The sequence below is a fragment of the Molossus molossus genome, unplaced genomic scaffold (assembly GCF_014108415.1).
Source record: "Molossus molossus isolate mMolMol1 unplaced genomic scaffold, mMolMol1.p scaffold_m16_p_4, whole genome shotgun sequence".
In the NCBI taxonomy this organism is placed as follows: Eukaryota; Metazoa; Chordata; class Mammalia; order Chiroptera; family Molossidae; genus Molossus; species Molossus molossus.
In genome coordinates, this window is record NW_023425377.1 from 69,764,301 (window position 1) to 69,784,026 (window position 19,726).

Below are 19,726 nucleotides of genomic sequence, written 5' to 3' on the forward strand. Positions count from 1 at the left end.
GTGTGGATGCAGGCTAACGGACTCTGGTTTGAAAAACGCAGCCCTCTGGAAGGCACCTTTCACAGGTGACCCTGAGATTAGAAATGCAAAAACCCCTTTTCTGGGTTGTCTGGGGCACACCAGTGATTAGTACTGTCTCTCCTTCTGTAGGCAGAAACATTCACTGTTACCGTGCAGAGGCCTCAGTGGAACCGTACTCTGAATCATACTGGTAAAAATAGCATCTCTTACTGAGTCTGTTGAGCCAGGCAGTGTTAACACAAAACACTTGAAATCTCCACCTACTCCTATAGGGACAAGGCTCTTTGCTCAAACATCAGCTTCCCAGACTACCTACTGTAAGATTGCGACCATCCCCCCACCCCTTTCCTCCCAGCTGTATTTTTCTCTGTGGGATATGTCTATTTCCTGGTTTATATTCTATTTTCTCTCACTAAAATGCATACATTTGAATGAATGTTGGATGTGTCAGCATTTTGCCCAGGTGATGAAGGTGATCTTTGGGCCAAATGAGGTTGCCACATTTTGTTCTAAGGCTTGTGCATCCCAAAGCTAAGCAATTTCTCATTTGCCTCAATAATTGACACTGATATTTTACATATCTCCCACAGGCCTGGTGCTGGGCTAAGCTTTCTACAAAAATGTAGAACATAAGCCCCTTCCCATTTTCCAACTCTCCCTCCCACCCTGTGGGAAATATAGTGAAGGCCATCTGTAAGCAGACTGTAAGACCTTGGGAACCTGGCCAGCAACTCTAAGGCCAAAGAGAAACTGCTTCTAGAAGTGAGCCTGGGCTGTAAACAGCTACAGTGATACCTCGGTTCTCGAACGCCTCGGATTTCGACCAAATCGGTATTCGACCAGGCGATTCGAGAAACTTTTGTCTTGGAATCCGAACAAACATTTGGAACTCGAACTTCCGAGATGAGCCGAGTTGAGCCGAGTTGAGCCGAATGGCGTTCATTCGGCCCAGCGCGCCTTGCTTGCGTCATCAGTGTGAGTGGAGAGAGTCACGCTTTACACTGAATTTAACCCTTAGACATACTGTACACTTTTATTTCTTGTTGAGACTTATGTTTTTCTACATATTATATACAAATTAGGCCAGTAAATAGGCATTTTCTGGGGCTTGGAACGAATTAATCCAGTTTCCATTATTTCCTATTGGTTTCATTGCTTCGGTTCTCGAACAATTTGGTTCTCGACTGTCCTCCTGGAACGAATTATGTTCGAGAACCAAGGTATCACTGTATTTTTGTTTGTTTGTTTTTTATCCTCACCGGAGGGAGAAACATCGATGTGAGAGAGACACATCGACTAGTTGCCACCCATATGACCCCAACCAGGACTGGGGACAAACCGCAATAGAGGTACATGCCCTTAGCGGGAACCGAACCCAGGTCTCTCTGGACCGCGGGCCAATGCTCTAACCGCTGAGCCAAACCGGCCAGGGCTAAACAGCTAGTGTTTTGATCTCACAGGCACATCCCTCTCCCCCTGCATGTCCTGTTTTTCTGTACTGCATAAAACCTTGTGCTGGGAAAGTCTGAGTGGCAGCAAAATAGCACCGGCCAGCCAATACTGGTGTGGCCAGTCCACAGGCCACAGAGACTTAGCAGTTCAACTTCACTGGTGGCAGCTGGTACAACAGTAAATTTCACTGGTAGGCCACCACTGGCGTGTATGTAGTCCTAATAAAACCATGTCTTTCACAGCCAGTCCTCAGGGTTATTTCTTTGGAATCCATGAACAATATACTGAAGTTTTCTGGGACCTCAGCACTTTGCATAACATGCCCAGCGACCCAGTTATGGAAGTCAGCAAGATTAGAGTGCTACAAGGCTTTGCCCCTTGTCACTCAGTTTAGTTGAAGGCAGGTGGGGATCTTGAATCTAACCTATAACACTAGTGGTTCCCCTTCAGTGAGCTCAGGACATTTACTGAGGTGTAATTATGGCCTAGAGAATGAACTCCATGTATATGTTTTCACATTTAATCTTCACCTTTCAGATTCACTTTAACCATTCTATGGGAAAAAAAACTGAGGCGTGGGGCCCCAAGAAATGTGCCTGGTATTGTTTATTTTCTTCCCCACTCCCCCAATTATTTCCTGAGTCCTAAAAATGTTTTTCCTTTGATTTTTAGAACACGAGGAAGGGAAATGGAGAGATAGAAACATCGATGAAAGAGAACATCGATTGGCCCCCTTCTGCATGCCCCTCACTGGGGATCGGGCCCACAACCTGGGCATGTGCCCTGACCAGGAATCAAAACAGTGACCTCTTGGTGCATGGGTTGATGCTCCACCACTGAGCCACACCAGCCAGGCTGCACCCCCACTTTTAAAGCTCCCCTCAACATCTCTACTGCCAAAAACAAGGACACAGGAGGCCAGCTGGAGACCAAGAGTTTCACAAGAAACTGATCTTTACTCAACAAAGTTCTACACAAGTGGAATCTCACACCACCTCGGTGCCAATCCCCAGCACAGCACGGTAACAAATGGACAGACCCTGGAGCCCGCAGGAGGAAGAGGGTGAAGGGGAAGGAGGGATATGGGAACAAGTGGGACTGCGGATCGAGGCCAGTCAGGGTCCACAGCCCTGGGCAGGGGAAAAAGTTGAGAAGCTACAACTTCGTTGTGCAAAAACCAACCGAAAATAAATTAAAAATTAAATAGTTTTCTTAAAAAAATAATAAGACAATGAACCAGGCTCCCACTTCCCTGAAGGTACTTGGAGATCCCCATTCTGGGTGGAGGAGTTTCCAAACCCATCAGACAGCCAATCCAATCTACACACCCCAAGACCCAACAGAGGATGCTTCAAAGAACTGTAATTACCAGAAAATTAAATGGTATTTAAAAATTTTTTTTTCTTTTTTCTTTTTTACAAATGGCTTCCAGAGACCTGCTGGAGTTTCAAGGGGTTGAGGGGAAACCAGCTGAGTTTATGGAATGTGCACCAAGTGCCCCTTGGAATAGAGGCAAGGCCTGACCCTGTCTGAGAAGACACAGGATTATGATGGGGGTGGGGTCCAAGAACCTCGTGGGATGGATGGAGCAGGCTCCAGAAAGCAGGAATCCAGTCAACCCCCCCCCCTCAAGAAAACCCAAAAGGGGACCCCAAACAAGTAAAAAGCAGTGGAGAAGAAAAAAGAAAACATTAAGGGAGCTGCAAGGCCTAGCTTCATTTCTAGGCCAACTCAGAACCACATTCCTAGTTCTAGAGGAGCCTCTCCCACTGACCATATCCCTGACCAATCCCAGAAGAAGCCCTAGAATCACTGCCCCAATCTGGTGGAGTCTTGGGGCCAATGAAAGCAGTGATGAACAGCAAGCCTCAGGGCCTCAAAGTGTGGGCAGAGGTGGGAGGGCATCATCCCTCCTCCAAGCCCCTGCTTTCCTTCTTGCTGGCAAGCCATAAGCCTTCCTTCCATCAAAATCAATTAAGTGCCCCTGCCCCTGAGTTTTAAAAACTCGGGCCTGGAACGTAAGGAGGACTGTCAGAAGCACAGAGAAACAGATTGCCCTTGAAATGGACGTGCTTATGGAGAGGCATGGGGTAAGTGTAGGCAGCTCTGGTTACCCACAGCTCTCTTCCAGAAAAAGGCCCCAGCCCAATGTCTTCAAAATCACTGGAGCACAAGGGAAGGAGTAAGGGAGACCTCTGGTCAGCCCCAGCAACTCGTGACGCCCACGCTTCTGGCTGGGATAGGACAAGAAAGGGGACATGGTGGCTGAGGCTGCCATAGAGCTGGCAGGAAGTGTGCTGAGCAGGTCCAAAGCGTGTGTGCTGACGGGGCAGCCCCAAGGTGGCCACCCTCTTACCCTGCCCTGGGCTCCGGGCAAGGACCCCAACCCACCCAGCCCTCCCCAATCATCATCAATTCTGGTAAAATGACAGAAGCCTCTTAAACTCTAGATGCAGGTTACACGGAAGGCCTTGTGGGTTAACTTAGGGGTTCACTAATTCTACTGTCTCCATGCAGTCAGGGAAATGGTGGGGCCGCTGGCCCAGCCTAGCTGGCTGCAGCGCCCACATGCGTGTGGCCACGTGTGTCATGTGAATGTACGCATCTCTATAGGGACACCCCTTCCCGCCTACTTTCCCCCTGCCTCATTCTAAGCTGGATTCAATCGGCCTTGTTGACTCTTTCCTCCCACATGGCTGGCCCAAATGGGCTGCCTGAGATGACCTCACTTAGAGAAAGAGGCCCTTGCTGCCAAGAAGTCCCACCCCCCTCCCGTTTGTAGGATGAGTGTGGAGGCCCCACCCACCTGCCCACCTATGGCCAGCCACATGGACCAGGCATGGCAGGTAGATGGGCAGGGAAGGCATCTGGATTTGGGTCCCACTCACTCCTCCCTAACCCCCCTTGACCAGGACACGGCGACTTCTGGACGCAGAGTGCTTCCCAGCCACCCTTCCGATGATGACACAGACAGAAACCTGCAGGGAAAGGAAAGGTCAAGGCCAGTGCCCCTTCAGCCTGATGACAGCACCAGCCCCCTACATGCAGCCTTCTCACCTGGCAGTCTCAATGCTCCTCTAGACCCCGTAGAAGGCAGCCAACCTCTCCTTGAGCAGCGGTGGGAACTGCTCTGAGAACTGCTGCCAGTTTTCCTCCCCAACTTGGTCTTTGAAACCATGGAGAATCTGGGGGGGTAGGGTGTCAGGGAGGAGTGCCCAGAACAGAACAAATGAACTCAGCCTCTCCCCCTAAAGTCTCCCCCGTGCTGCCTCCTGGAATTACATCAGGGCGAAGCGGAAGCCTCACCTTATAAAACATGTCCCGAAGGTCATCCTTCGGGCTCACCCAGGAGGCTACAGCATCGCAGAAGAAAATAAAGTCCTGAAATGTGACGGATCCTGTGTGAGGGGCTTACCAAGCCCAGCCCCAGTGCCTTCCCTCAGAGCCCAGCTGCCCCAACCTGCACAACGCCCCCGGGGTTGACGCCTATCATCATGCAGATGCCTCGGAAGGCTGAGTCCTTCTCCTCATTGTCCCTGATGTTCCTGAGGGACGTGCACCTGTGGGGAAGGTGAGCAGTAGGGAATCAGCCAGCAGGGCTGGGGCAGGAGGAGCATCCATAGGAGCAGTGGGTAGTGGGGCTGGGGTGGGCCATGTACCTATGGGGCATGGAGGAAGCAGGGGGGTCAGTGGGTGATAGAGCCGAGATGTGCATCTGAGGGTGGGCAAGGCTATGTGCACATAGGGAAGGGAATGAGTTGGTCCTGTCCCACCCACTCTGCCACCCGGCCCACCATACAGTAGGCCCCACACAGGTGAGCACACACCAAGGCCGGATGAACTGCTGCAGCATGGGTGCTACCTCCTGCGGGCACACGTAGCCCAGGCGGCCGATGGTGATGGCTGGAATGGCAGAGGGACTCGTCAGGCGACCTGCAACCCCGAGCGGCCCTGGGATGGTACGTGGCGGGGCCTCTGGCACCAGGCACCAGCCCTGCCCCATGGGCCCCAATGAAATATCTCCTGAAAGCCACCAGAGCCCTAAAGCTTGGCCCAACCTGGGTCTTCCCCCGAGGCCAGCATTATCTTTCTTGCCTCACCTCCCAGAACCCCTTTCTAGGTCCTTCCTGATACCTTCCCTGGTTCTTTCCCAAGGCCACTTAACTACACTCCCAGCCCACCTCCAAAAGATAAGCAGGGGGGCAGCAGCAGCCTAGATCTGGCACCCACCTGTATTTTCCAGCAGTGTCTTGGGTGTGTTGGGCCGGTTAATTATCTCCACCAAGTTGTTGAGGACCATCTGCACGTAGGGTTGCATCTCTGCCCCTGGGGGACCAGACAGTCAGAGCCACACACAGCCCATGCCACCCATGACAAACACCTCAGTTGCATCTAGATACTGGCTAACCACATCCAGTGAGGGAGCAAAACACCTTCAGCTGGTTCCCAGGCCAGGACCCATAGCCAACCAAGAGGCAGACCCACACCCTCCAAACACCAGAAACTTCCCTGGAGTCACCGCTTAACATCAAGGCAAGGCCAGATGACCCAGTTTCCCTGTGGAGGGCCCCGAGTGTCCCCAGGATGGTATGTGGTGGGGCCTCTGGCACCAGGCACCAGCCCTGATCCATGGGCCCCAAGAAAATATTTCCTGAAAGCCACCAGAGCCCTACCAATCCCAGTGGGCCTTGCAGCCAACTGCATTCTGGGTGAGGAGGAGGCAAACAGCCCAATCAGAACACGCCTCCTATCCTGCCTTTTGCAGAAGCCAATCACAGATGGCCTTTCAGCCATTCGCCCATCTATGATGAAAATGCTCAGAGGTGTCCTCTTGCCCCTGGCCCATGGGAGCCTTCCTTAAGGTACACCAACACTCCCTCAAGGAGACCTGTTCAGAGCCAGGCTCCAGGCCAGGAACAGATCAATGGGGAGAGGCAGGGCCTGCCCACCTGCAGGGTACTCACCCATCTGCATGCAGATCTCACCAATAGCCCAGGTGGCATTGTTGCAGACAGAGATGAACTCTGGGTTTAGGTTGGTGCCCAGGATAGGCATGAATTCAGCTGGTGGAGAGAAAGAAGAGTATGAGCAGAAGGACCTGCCAGGGTGAATTCCCAGACCTGGCCAGGCAGGCCCCATCAGACAGAACAAATACATCCCAGTTTAATCACAGTCTTCCCTGGTCATTGCTCCATCACTTGAGACCAGGGCTAGGGTCATGAGGTAAGGATAAGATGGGTGTCATACCAATACAGGGCTTGACGTGGATGAAGCAAGCTTTGGTGAGGTCTCCCAGGAGGGCGAAGGAACTCTGCCGGACCTCAGGCATCGAGTCCTGGGGGTCAGAGCAGGGTCAGCATGGCAGGGCTTCCCTCCCAACCAGCTGGGGTCCCAACTAATCCCTCAGCTCAGGGCAGCTAGGGGAGCAGTCCCTGGAGCACGGCCTGACCCTTCTAATTCCCAGCACCAAGGCTGCAGGACCACTATGTATATCAGGACTCAGGGGCCATGTGAATGAGTGTCTTGCTCAGGGCACTGCTACAGAAGGAGGGGGTAACCGCTGATACATGGGTTGGAGGGTGATGTTGAAAGGGCTGTGCTTTCATATTTCCTATTCTCCATTTTTAAATTTTCTACATTGGCCCAGCCAGTGTGGCTCAGTGGTTGAGCATCAACCCATGGACCAAGAGATCACTGGTTCAATTCCTAGTTAGGGCACATGCCTCCATTGTGGGGCCTGAACCCCACTGGGGGGCATGCAGGAGGCAGCCAACCGATGTTTCTCTCTAATAGATCTTTCTGTCTCTCTCTTCCTCTCCCTTTCTCTCTCTAAAAAGTAATAAAATATATATTTTTTAAAAAGACTTTAAAAAGTAAGTTTTCTACACTGTTGGCTTGAAAAACGAGTTTTTACTCATGTCTTATTTGAATCCCCTTTTAAAATAATTACAAGTTTTTTACAGGCCCCCTTTTCCTGATGTCCTTGTGGTATAACCAGGACTCTGACTGCCCTCACCCAGGGTAGCCCACTCAGGCTGTTGGGTGTCATCACTGTGAGAGGTCTGCGAAGGGTGTCCACCCACCTGCATGCACTGGAAGAGCAGTGTCATGATGTTGCTGCGGGCCACCAGCTGCTCCACGTGGCCACCCAAGCCCTCAGCCAGGCCACTGAGCAGGTCTAGCGCCACGATCATGAAGTCCTTGTCAGGGGCCTCGTACTGCTCAGGATGCTGGGTATACATCTGGGCACAGTTGGGGTGGGTGGGAAGGTGAGGGCAGTAGGCCAGGACTGGGGCAGCAGCAGAGAAGTGGGCAGGTGGGTGCTCACCATGGCCTGGGCCAGTGTCTTCTGCACTAGGGTGACACAGCGCTGGTAGACAGGCTCACAGTAGGGCAGGAAGCCACTCTGCAGGGCAGTGGCCACAGATGACAGACACTGGTGGGAGGAAGACAGGAGAGGTAAACTTAGGTGGGGTAGGGCAGGACTTCGAGGGGGAGCCTAGAGCCCACCCACCTCTAGCAGAGGGAAAAGGTCCTTATCTTCATCCTTGAGCTCGTTCCACTTCTGGATGAGCGGAGGCATCAGCTTCTGGATATATTCCTGGAGGGAAAGCAAGAAGTTGGGCTCTCTGGGCACAGGTGGCAGCCTGGGAACCAATAGGGCTCCCTGTGACCCATAAGCATCCATCGCCTGAGTAATGAGGTCTGGACTCCTCATTGTGGCTCATGGGGTCTACAAGGCCTTGCCATCCAGCCTTACCTCCAGGTTCTTCTCACCCATCCCAAGCCCCACCCTATCCATCCCTGCCCCTTCAGAAGCCTGGGCCTCCTGATTCCCGCAGGCCCGAGCTCCCCCAGCACAGCACTTACCACACTGTCTCATAACTGTCTGTTTCCCCCACTAGACTGGGAGCAGAGCGAGGGCAGGGGTCAGGTCAGTCTGTCTGCCTGTCAAGGTCATAGCCATGTCCCTGGCATTCGACATGGGGTCACCGCCAGGTCACTGGATGCCAGAGGGGAGCAGGGGATCGAGAAAAGGGAGCTGTGGAGTCTCACCGGTTGGTTGAGGTGGTGGCCCACAGAGTCAGCTAGGGTGCCAATGGCATCATAGAGGATGAGCAGGTTCTTATGCTGGTACTTGCCAAAGGCAAAGACAAGAGTGTCCAGGATATAGCTGAGGTAGGGCACCAGCTCCGTGCAGGCCTCCTCCTCCAGGGTGGCGAAGGCACTGGAAACAGGGAAAAGGCTCAGTGTGCACCTACAGGTGGGGGCTGGGCTATGGGCAGGTAGAGACAGGAGGGGGCACTCGGGATCAGCCAGTACGAATACATTAGAAATCAGCAGATATCAGAGGTAATGAGTGTCATCACTTCCCAGAGGGCAGCCAGTGGTGCAGGGGGTGAGGACTGTAGGGCCAGGGGTTGGGGGTCACCTGCAGGCTGCCTCCTGTACCCTCTTGTTGCCATCTAGGATGCGCTTGAGCAGTTCTGTCATCAGAGGCTTGAGGTGCATGTCAGGCGGCTGGCTGACCACCCAGTGGGCGTAGCGGCTCAGTGTCCAACAGGCAATGGAGCGAACCAGGGCCTTCTTGTCTGACAGACACTGGATGAGGTGCGGGATCAGCTCAGGAAGGTAGGGCACCATGCCCTGCATACAGCCTGTAAGGATAGCACAGGGGCAAGCCTGAGCCCAGCTGAGCCTGGCCACACCCACCCTTTAGGGGAGAGGATCAGCTGAACCTGACAGATGGGGAAACTGAGGCTTGGAGGTTAATGTACCAGCTCAGAGCCATGGCTCAGTTGGTTACAGTGGCGTCCAAATATGCCAAGGTTGTGGGTTCCATCTCCCGTCAGGGCATATACAAGAATCAACCAATGAATGCATAAATAAGTGGAACAACAAATCAATGTTTCTCTCTCTTCCTCTCTCTAAAATCAATAGTGGAAAAAAACAACATTTTTTAAAGAAATAAATAAACAGTAACTGGCTCAGAGTCACAGAGCCAGTGAAAGTTCAGGTCAGGAGGGGAAGAGGCATCAGAGCAAACCGTTTATGCCATCCGCTCCACCTCAAGAGAGTCACTCATCAATTTATAGATGACCAGGCTGCAATCTGACTTGGGCTTTGTGGGCAGCAGTGACCACAAAGGTTTCTTTTGAAGACTTTCCTGAATGTTTGTGATATTTTTCTCTACTTTTCATCTTCTTTTTATTTATTTATTTATTTTTTATCCTTACCCGAGGATACCTTTCCATTTTGTTGTTCAGATAGAGTGGAAAGGAGAGAGAGAGAGAGAGAGAGAGAGAGAGAAATATCGACGTGAAAAGGACACATCGAGTGGCTGCCACCCTCACAACCCAACCAGGGCCAGGAACAGACCTCAACCAAGGTACATGCCCTTAGTGGGAACCAAACCCGGGTCTCTCGAGACCGCAGGCCAATGCTCTAACCCCTGAACCAAACTGGCCAGGGCTCATCTTCTTTTTAAAATAAAGAACAAAAACATGAGTATGCCTTTTTTTTTTTATACGTGCCCCTAGGGGGAACCAAACCCAGGACTCTCTGGCCTGTAGGCAGATGCTCCAACTGCTGAGCCAAACCGGCCAGGGCAAGTATATCTTTTAATTAGAGAATACAGATAATAGCTTACCCCTCATAATCTAAGACAAGTGATCTGTTTTTACTGGTTTAGGGTCAGTTTCTCTATATCTTTTCTCACAAATATGTAGAACAACTAATGTAGTCTGTTAACATATGTACATGTATTAACATAAGCTATATTACAGTATTATAGGAGGAAACCTCTCCTTAGATAATTTTGGAAGTTCTCATTTTGGAAGAATGAGAGTTTCTGAACTTTTTATTTTTTAGGATAGGCCTGGATGCTGAGGCAGTCACAAGTGATGCCAGTAACATTCACAAAGCCCTCTGGTCATTCAAGCTGTATATTCCATCAAGACAAAGGGTGCTTGAAAGCCACATCAGTAAGAACATACCATGTGAAGTTTGCCCTTATTCTGGCAGGCCAGCCCACAGCCAGGGAGCAGGTTTGAGGCTCAGCTGCACCCTGGGTAACTGGGGAGGTGGTGTACATCCCTCTGTACCTTAGTTTCCCCATCTCTGAATCCCATCTCATCAGGTGGTGCTGAGCCCATAGGAATAGGCTGCCTGCCATGGGACAGGCACTGCAGAAGAAACTGTTATTGATGTTGTAGATATAATTATCCTTACAACTTCATAGAACTGGATGTCCATGAGAATTAAGGAGAGGATTTGCATTTCAGGATTTGGGGTTCCTTTCAGGCTCATAGGCTGAGGGGAATATTCAAATCCCAGAGCTGTCTGAAGGGGCTGAGCAGGCCTCTGAAGAGAACTCAGGGATGATGTCCACCCCCCTCCTATCCTCGGGCAGCCCTGTCTGGGCCAGCCCCAGTCTCACACTAGCACAAGGGTCAGAGATCAATGACAGCCAGGACAGCAGGTCACTCACCCTCAGCAATGGCGCCCAGCACCAGGATGCCTGACTCCTTAACCACCCACTCAGGGTGAAAAAGGAGGCCCTTGAGCAGGGGAAGAAGGTGGGGCAGCAGTTCCTCCCGGAAGACATTGGCCAAGACGTCCAGTGCAGCCGCCGAGCACTTCCCTGGGACAGGAAGGGATATTGGAGGGCAGGCTCAGGGAAGCCCATCAGGCAGGACCTCCTCGACTATACCCCCAGATTAGAGATCATGACTAGGATTCTCCACGATCTGCTCTGAGTAGGCTTCTCCTCACCTCCCAAGAGGGAGCCCAGGGCTAGCTACCCCACCCCACCCCACCTCACCCCACCCCACCCCACCCCTGCCAGGGCCTCACGCACTTAGATTCCAGTCGGATAAAGCATCATCATCGTCATCATCCTCAGCATCCTCAGAGCCGTCGGGCCTCTCCGCCTCATGGGGCAGTGTCACTGTGCGCGACTTGTGGAAGCGTGGCTTAATGTCCTGCTCGCTGTCAGGGACTGCCTCGTCTTCTTCCACATCCCCCTGTGGGCCAGGCAAACCACTAAGCATCAACAGGGCCCCAACCCCAATGCCCCCACCCCACCCACCTGCCTGTGCCCAGTGGTCAGTTCAGCTGACCTTGAGCAGGATAATGTCGATTTCCGAGTACTTCATCCCATTCACCAGGATGGGGATCAACCTGTTGGGAGAGAGGCTGTTCACTGGAAGCAGGGCCCCCTGAGAAGCAGAGGTACAGATAAGAGTGTCAAGAGCAGACTGTACAGCGCACGCTGATTCTGCTGGCCCCACATCCATTCATTTTCCTTAGGGGGAGCTACTCCAACCTAATCTCAGCCACTGTGACAGGGACAGAGCTGACACCACACCTGGCTCCATGGAAGGCTCTTGACCCAAAACTGGCCACCTCTTAATACACTGAGAAGCTTAGAACAATGCTGGATCCCTAGCACACCATAAGGCAGGGACATGTGGCCCAGTCACCAGGCACTTCCCTGGGATGGGGCCAGGTTAGGGGAACAAACAGGCAGGGCAGCCAGCTCCCTCAGCTGGCGCCCATGTACCTTGGTACTGAAAACTTTGACTAGAGTCTTCACTGACTTGGGGATAGTGAGTGATCCAAGCTTGCCCTATCACTTTTGCTGGAGATACTGGTCAAGAGGGAATTCTTTTTTCAGAGGTTCCTAAGCTGTAAAGTTGTAAAAGGTCACAGCACAACTACGAGGGAAGGTCATTCCTGAGAACAAAGCCAATGCACAGAGATCTGAGACTAGACAGATGCCTTTCACATCCTTTGAGCACCTGGATCCAACTATGTCTGAAGCCTCCCTTGACTTCTCATTTACTCCACCTATAACTTATCTAATTATTATTTTGTTAATATTTACCCAAGGATATTTTTTCCATTGGTTTTTAGAGAGAGTGGAAGAGAAGGAGAGGGAGGGAAATAGAAGGAGAGAGAGAGGGAGAGGGGGGGAAGAGAGAGAGAAACATCAATGTAAGAGAGATACATCGATGGGTTGCCTTCCATATGTGCTCTAAATGGGGCCAGGGACAGAATCTGCAACCCAGGTACATACCCTTGACCAGGAATCAAACCCGAGACCCTTCAGTGCACAGACCAGCACTCTAACCACTGAGCCATACCAAGAAGGGCTAACTTATCTAACTTTTAAGTCATTAAAGCTGCTTTCATATCACTTGCAAAATGAATGATGACACAGAAAATAAACTGAAATAGAAGAGGTGGAGGCTGGGACAGGACAGAGGACAAGAGAGAAACTCACTGGACCAGGTGGGAGGCCAGGACGTCCTTGCAGATGGGCTGCTCGGCCAGCGTCAGCCAGAACTCACAGGCCTCAAGGGCCACATTCTCATCATGGTCCTGGGTCCTCTGCAGCATGTACTGAGGCAGGGTGAGAAAAGCTGAAGACCCTGCCTAGCTAGGGGTGGCTCCCACTGTGCCCCCAGCCCCACAGCACCCACCCAAGCCAGCCTAGATGTGCCACCTGGATAATGCTATGCATGTGGGGGATGAGCCTGTCGATCCGCACTTCCAACAGCATCACCAGAGCTCGGCACACATTCTTTCGCACCTCAGGGTCATCGTCCACAGCCAGGGCAAACAGGTGCTGCAGGGAAGATAGGATCAGCCACAGCGGGGACCACAGCATTCACCCTGCTCACGCCCAGCCCCGCAGCCCACCTCAATGAAAGTATCGATATTGTCCATCAGCGCCTGGGCCCGGTCCATGATGAACTGATTCACACAGGCAATGGCGTGGGACCTGGCAGGGAGTGGGCATGTGGGTCATCCCCGCCCTGCCAGCTCCAGGCCCCCTGCAGACCCCTGGGGAGCCACACCCACCGGATCTTGGGACTGCAGTGCTTGAAGAACTGCAGGAACTTGGGGATCATGATGTTGAGGGGCCTGTTGAGGGCATCACTATCCAGGAGCTCAGATGAGTCTTCACAGATCTTTTGCAGGGCTCCAAAGGCTCCCTGAGTAGGGAGGAGCATACATGAATGTGGGTCCAGGTCCAGCCATGGTTCCCACCCAGGTGGACCATGGCTTGTGGCCTACCTCACACGTGTTGTAATCCTCCGAGTTGAGCAGGTTACACAGCTGGGGCAGCAGCTCAGGCCACATCTGCAGCTCACCCTTGGAAGCGATGGTGGTGATGAGAATGCCTGGGCGGCCAGGAAAGTACGCTGCCTCAGGCTGGGTGCAGATGGGCTTACTCGGCACCCTGATGCTCCCTGCCACTCTTCGGACACTCTCCCTCTAAGCCCTACACATCGCTCTTGAGATCCTCCGAGCCCTACTGTAAGTTAGCTCTGTTCCAGGTCCCGGGATGCAACACAGAACTAAATACAAAATCCCTGCCCTTAGGAGCTAACTGTCTAGTGAAGGAGGCTGCTAAGTCAGCATAAACCTGCAAAAGACCTGGGAGGCTATCTGCCAGGAGCTAAAGGGGGAAATAAAGCAGAGAAGATGGCTAGCAAGGACTGAGGATAAGGGTAGCAACTTAAAATTGGGTATCCAGAGCTTCCTCCAGGTGACATCTTGATATCTGAGCAAAGACCTGAAGGAAACAAGGGAGAAGATCCAGGTCCCTAGGTAAAGAGCATCCCAAGCAAAGGGAATGGAAGGTGCAAAGGCCTGGGGGCAGGGGCAGGCCTGGGGAGATTACAGATTGGTAAGGAGCCAGTGGGCCTGAGCAGGAGGAGGTAAGGGCTGGAAGGGGGCAGAGGACAGGTCCAACAGGACCACATGGCCTCTTGAGGGCTTCTACTGCTTGCTGGAAACCCTAGTACTACCTGCAGTAGGTATCGGAAGCATGAGGGCAGTACAGTCTGGGCTGAAAGTGGGCGATGTCAGTGGAGAGATAAATATTTAAAACCAGGAGGTGGCAGTCTTTCCTAGGGGAAGAAACTGCCAGTGCCAACACTCCAGATGAACCTGGCTCACAGGTCTGCTAGGAAAAGTACTCCCTGAGATAGACTGTGAATACAGTTCCAGTCCCATCCCTGTCTGTGTGATGTTAGCCACATCATCTAACTTTTCTATGCTTCAATGGGGACAAAGACCACCAGCCTACTAAGTGGTCAGTGACGTAAGTACTCAGAGCAGATCCTGACACCAGGAATGAGTTTGGTAAGTCCTGATCCTTCTACTCATGTCTGAGAAGGGGTACTGTTGGGGCTATGGGTCTTGTAACAAAATCAGAGGCTCCAAGATCAGCCCTGTGGTAGGCTCCAGCATCTATCACAAATTTAACACAATTTTTTTGCCTTTATTGCCTATTAAGACTAACGTCCATTTAGGGCAAGCACATCTGTTTTCCACTTAAAATAGTTACACACAATATCCTTTTAAAAGCAAGTTTTAAGAGTTGACAAAGATTTTAAAGAAAAAACTGTAAATCATAATATGTCAACTAACCTCAATAAAGCTGGGGGGGGAAATGTAAGTCAGCAACAAATAGTAGCATTGGTGTTTATCAATAATGAAAAAGTTTATGATAAACTGCTGGAAAATTCTGGACATCCTTCTGTTAACTTCCTCAGGCAGCCTTCCAGGAACCAGAAAGGCTCCAAGACAAAACTAACTCATTAATGACACCAAGCTCCATAGGGCTGGGAGCTCTGATTTTAATCTACCAAATCCTCAGCATCTAACACAAAATTCTGGACACTGAATGGCTGCCTCAGAAGAAAGAATAACTGTTTCAGGAGGCAGTGGTTCAGAGCATGGACCTGCACTGGTCACTTCTGAGCTCTGCCACTTACCAGGCAAATCGCTTAACCTCTCTGTGCCTCAGTTTCCTCATCTGCAAAATGGCAATAGTAATAGTTCTACCATCATGGTGAATCAATACCCTTAACATTTTGAGATGCTACCTGGCTGAGAGTAAGGGCTTGGGGCCTCATCACAGGCTGACTCCTACTGCCCCCCGCCTACCTATTGTAGCCCGGATGAGCGAGGAGGCATCCCCGATGTTGTTGAGACACTCCTGTTTGATGAAATCAGCCACAGGTGGTGGAAAGCTCTGATAATGCGCCTTCACATTATTCTTGAGGATGAGGCCACTGAGAGAGCGAGTTGGCTCATCTGAGGGAAGAGGGCTGAGGCTCAGGGGACTACAGGGGAGAAAGTGGGTCTAGCCTGCAAGAAAGGGCATTGAGGGCACCATACCTTCTGACTTGAGTCTGGTCAGGACAAAGATCAGGTAGTTGTTGAAGTCGGGAAACTGGTTCAGTTGTTTAAGTTTCTTTCAGGTTGTTAAGGGACTTGGGAGACTAGGGCCTTCCCCAGGTGAGGCCCCCTTACTGTCATGTAGCCGACAGTACCTCTGACCTCTGGGACCAGGCAGCCACCTCCTGGGACCCCACCTATCAATCCCCAGGCCCAGGTTGATGAAGCATTTCAGACACACCAAATTCATCCAGGAGGTAGGGGAGCATGCCTGATCTCCCCACCACTCCTAAAGACCTGGTCAGAGCAGGAGACAACTAGCAGACCCAGCTCTGTCTGAAGGTGACAGCTGCTACTCAGCTCTACTTACCAGCAGTCCAATGTTGCCTGCTTTTTTAAAAAAAGGAATCCCAGCCCTGGCCAGTTTGGCTTAGCAGTTAGAGCATTGGCCTATGGTCCAGAGAAACCCGGGTTCAGTTGCTGCTAAGGGCATGTACCTCAGTTGCAGTTTGTCCCTGGCCCTGGTTGGGTTGTGCGGGTGGCAGCCACTCGATGTGTCCCTTTCACGTCGATGTTTCTCTCTCTCTCTCTCTCTCTTCCTCTCCCTCCCTCCTAGTCTGTCTGAACAAAAAATAAAAGAATGTCCTCGGGTGAGGATAAAAAAAAAAGGAATCCCAAAAAACGGGGGTGTGAGTGGGGGATCCACGTTTTCAAGTGAAACTGGCCAATGGTTTAAATATTTTAAAAGTTTAACTTAGCATTTTAAACAACCAATTGAAACAAAAAATTTAACCATGAATTTAACCATGAACCTAAACAAAAATTGAGTCCCAACTAGAGGAGTCATCCCCCTCCCACAGAGTCCTGTTTCTTCTGGGAATGGGACCCAAAAATTCTAATTCTTAATTCTCTGCCAAGGTCAGCTCCTAACCACAGTAGAAAGAGTCTGGGTATTAGGGGGTGGGCCCCATCCTCTGTGACCTTCAGGGGATGCATGTCTGCCTGGTTCCCTCAGGCCCAGAAGGAAAGAAGGATACATCCTGCACAATACGCTGAGTGGCTGTATTGGGTGACTGTGAGTCTTTGAGCAGCTGTAGGACCTGCTGCAGGCCCTGCTCATCTGGCTGCCAGTCCATGGTGCAAGGCGAGCTGCAGGGATAGGAGCTAGGGTCAGCACTGGTCCCGGGGGCTCCATATGAGACTAGGCTGAGACCCTGAAGAGGTGGCAGCGGAAGTGTAATCACGGGGTTGCCCTCCTAGAGCAAGCGGAGGCCGCCAATCCAGCCAATCCAAGTGCGAGGTCCCTGCCAGCTGCACCATTCATGGTGGCGCAGTAGCGAGCTGGCGGGGAGATGTGGAAATGGGCCATGGGAGGCAGTGGCTGGGTCCCATAGATCCTCATCGGGCCTGGCAGAGCCTTCTTCCCAAGGCAGCCCCTGCCACCACTTCAGGCTGAGGGCCCAGCCACTTCTCCATCCAGGTACCCTGCCCCACACCTCGATAACTTCCAGCACCACGGTCTCCCCGGTGCAAGCACGGTCCCGGAAGATCCCCCTTCTCCCGAAATCCAGCCTTCAAGTTCCACCACATCCTGATGCCTCCTCTGCCCCGGTCTGGTCCTTGAGCCTCCCCAGGTGCACCATTCGAAGGTGCTCCGATCTTCCTTATCTCTGCCGCCTCCCCTAATCTGGCCCTCCAAGCTCAGCCGGATGCCAGACTCCCCCCTTTCTGGCCTAGCTAGACCAGCGATTCCACTTAACCAGGCTCGAAGACAGGCCGGCGATGCCTCTCCGAAAGAGTCCATCAAGTATGCCCACCCTGAGACAGAAGCCCCCTGGACAGGTAGGTCCCTGTCCCTTTCCCCAATCAGGTCCCCCCCATACCTGCCCTCCACTCTAGTCAGTAGTATCGGCTGCTGACGGATCTCTGCTGCTTCCCCCAATCAAGTTTGGCCCAAACCCCCACCACCTCGGGCTGGAAACCCCCTTTGTCAGATCCCTGCGGCTTCCCCCAAATTCCGACCGGTTGAACCGCCCCCCTCTACCTCCCGGGCACTCCCCACAACTGATCCTAGAGACGCCTTGCAGTCAGACCCAGCAAAACCCTCCAGGCCGAAGTCTGACGACCCTCCCTATCACAGCCCAACAAGGGCCACCAACTTTTCAATGCGGCCTCTCCTAATCAGACCCAATCAAGCAACGCGGAAACATCACCACCCACTCCGTACACACCCGACCCTCGCGACGTCCCCAATTAGATCCCCTCCAGCCCGACCCCAGGAGCCATAGTGACCGGATTCTCACGGCACCGAGAGCTGACTAGGCTCCGAGGCCCCACCCCCTAAGCCCGGCTCGGTTTCCCCTTCCCTCCCCACCCGTTCTCGTTGCCTCGAAAATCGGGCCCAACCAGGTTCTCGGCCTTTCCGGGTCAGGCGTGGCCCTGACTCCCGGGTCGCACGCGGCACAGGCACAGACCCTGACGGGGGTCAACGCAAGTCGGGGCGGAGCCGGTCCGGTTCCGGGTGAGGCCCACTTACCCGGCCCGAGGCAGCAGCGGCGGCGCCTTGTGCTGCGGCTTCTCGTGAGACTCGCGCGGAAGGAGGGAGCCAAAGAGGGGGAATTAAAACACACACACACATACATACATACATACATACACACACACAAACACACACACACACACACACACTAAAAAACGCGGTCCTACATGAGCCGCGGCGGCTTCCGTACGCCGTTCAAATTGGCCCAGCTGAGCCAATCGGAAAAGGCAGCGATCGCACGTGACCCGGCACCCACGTCCCGCCGGTGTCTGGTCACGTGACCAGAGTTACCGACTCTCTTGCTTTCTGGCCAGCCAGTGCTCCCGGCATCCCTTTTTTTTTTCTCAGCGGCTCTCACGTGGAAGCTCTGCTGGGAGCTGAGTTTGGTGGCGCGTCGGGATTTTTGAGGTGTCGTAGCCACTGGAACCCATCGGCCAGAGCCGGATGCGCCTTTGTCACCTCCTCCTGTAAAAATTGAACTATGCCTCCCCATCTCCATCCAGAAGATACTTGGTAGGAGGTACAGTCTGTGTGCTCAAGGAGAGAGTAGAGGGAACAGCCAGGGGTGGACTTGGTACCCTAGAGACCAAAAAAACAGCCAGACGAAGGGACAGACTAGGTTCCTAAAGAAGGCTCTGCCATATTTTACCTTATATATTTTCCAGTTTAGCAATTTTTACATGGATATGAAAAAAACTCACAAGGATATGAAAATTTTAATGAAATGAATAAACGCTGGAGCAAAACGGTCTAAGCCCTTCTTCCCCCACCTCAAGCTGAATGAAGTGGAACAGACCAGGAAATTCAGACAAGGGCAGGGTCATAAGGAGGACATTTTTTGTGATCTTTGCGCTCTCGGAGGACAAAGTGGGGCCCTCTTCCTCTTAAGAGCAGTAAGGCGCTTGAGATCCTGGAGGACCAGTTTTCCCTTCCCGACCCCACTGACAACAAGGTGGGAGACCTGGCATTCAGAACACTAGTTTTCCCATTTGTCAAATGAGTATAAAAATACATAGATTGCCCTGGCTAGTTTGGCCCAGCGGTTAGAGCGTGGGCCTGCAGTCCAGAGAAACCTAGGTTTGGTTCCCGCTAAGGGCATGTACCTCAGTTGCAGTTTGTCCCCGGCCCTGGTTGGGTGGTGAGGGAGGCAGCCACTCAATGTGTCCCTTTCACGTTGATGTCTCTCTCTCTTTCTCTTCCTCTCTCTCCCTCCCACTCTATCTGAACAAAAAAATGGAAAAATGTCCTCAGATGAGGATAAAAAAAAAAAACACATAGATTATCTCTAACCCAGAAAACTAAATTAACCATCACCAAAATTGTTCTTTTATAACGTGGCATCTACCTCAAGAGGCTCAAGGCCTTTCACTGTATTCAGCCCCCCACCCCATACAATATTTGCTGAATTTACCGAATCAACTAGTGTTCTAATCCCAAAGAAACTCCAGCCCACCCTGAGACTCTTTTGGGCCTCCGGTGGGGCACAAGGTCAATTTTTGCCCCAGCCTGTTGGAA

The 19,726-nt window shown here is 52.2% G+C and overlaps 1 protein-coding gene and 1 non-coding gene across 8 annotated transcripts; both read right to left on the reverse strand.

Moving 5' to 3' along the window:
* Positions 1-2,401: 2,401 nt before the first annotated feature.
* Positions 2,402-18,401, reverse strand: TNPO2 (transportin 2). 7 transcript variants are annotated; one of them, XM_036239789.1, is made up of 25 exons: positions 18,209-18,401; positions 16,710-16,821; positions 15,673-15,748; positions 15,439-15,588; positions 13,558-13,664; positions 13,342-13,475; positions 13,180-13,261; positions 12,983-13,105; positions 12,761-12,879; positions 11,595-11,655; positions 11,333-11,498; positions 10,964-11,116; positions 8,906-9,131; positions 8,530-8,701; positions 7,988-8,074; positions 7,802-7,909; positions 7,557-7,715; positions 6,721-6,808; positions 6,438-6,536; positions 5,704-5,799; positions 5,301-5,376; positions 4,934-5,033; positions 4,780-4,854; positions 4,557-4,658; positions 2,402-4,451 (listed from the first exon to the last, which is right to left on the reverse strand). In XM_036239789.1, the coding sequence occupies exons 2-25, from the start codon at positions 16,806-16,808 to the stop codon at positions 4,368-4,370; spliced, it is 2,742 nt and encodes a 913-aa protein (XP_036095682.1). In that variant the 5' UTR covers positions 16,809-16,821; positions 18,209-18,401; the 3' UTR covers positions 2,402-4,367. The 7 variants fall into 7 exon arrangements, with proteins under 7 accessions (XP_036095682.1, XP_036095676.1, XP_036095678.1 ...); XM_036239783.1 differs by having other exon boundaries at positions 4,531-4,658; positions 5,301-5,406; positions 18,209-18,399; XM_036239785.1 differs by lacking the exon at positions 18,209-18,401 and adding an exon at positions 18,060-18,157 and having other exon boundaries at positions 4,531-4,658; positions 5,301-5,406.
* On the reverse strand, positions 8,781-8,849 carry LOC118616703. Its single transcript, XR_004956678.1, has one exon. It is a non-coding gene; the product is annotated as a small nucleolar RNA SNORD41 (small nucleolar RNA).
* Positions 18,402-19,726: the final 1,325 nt, after the last annotated feature.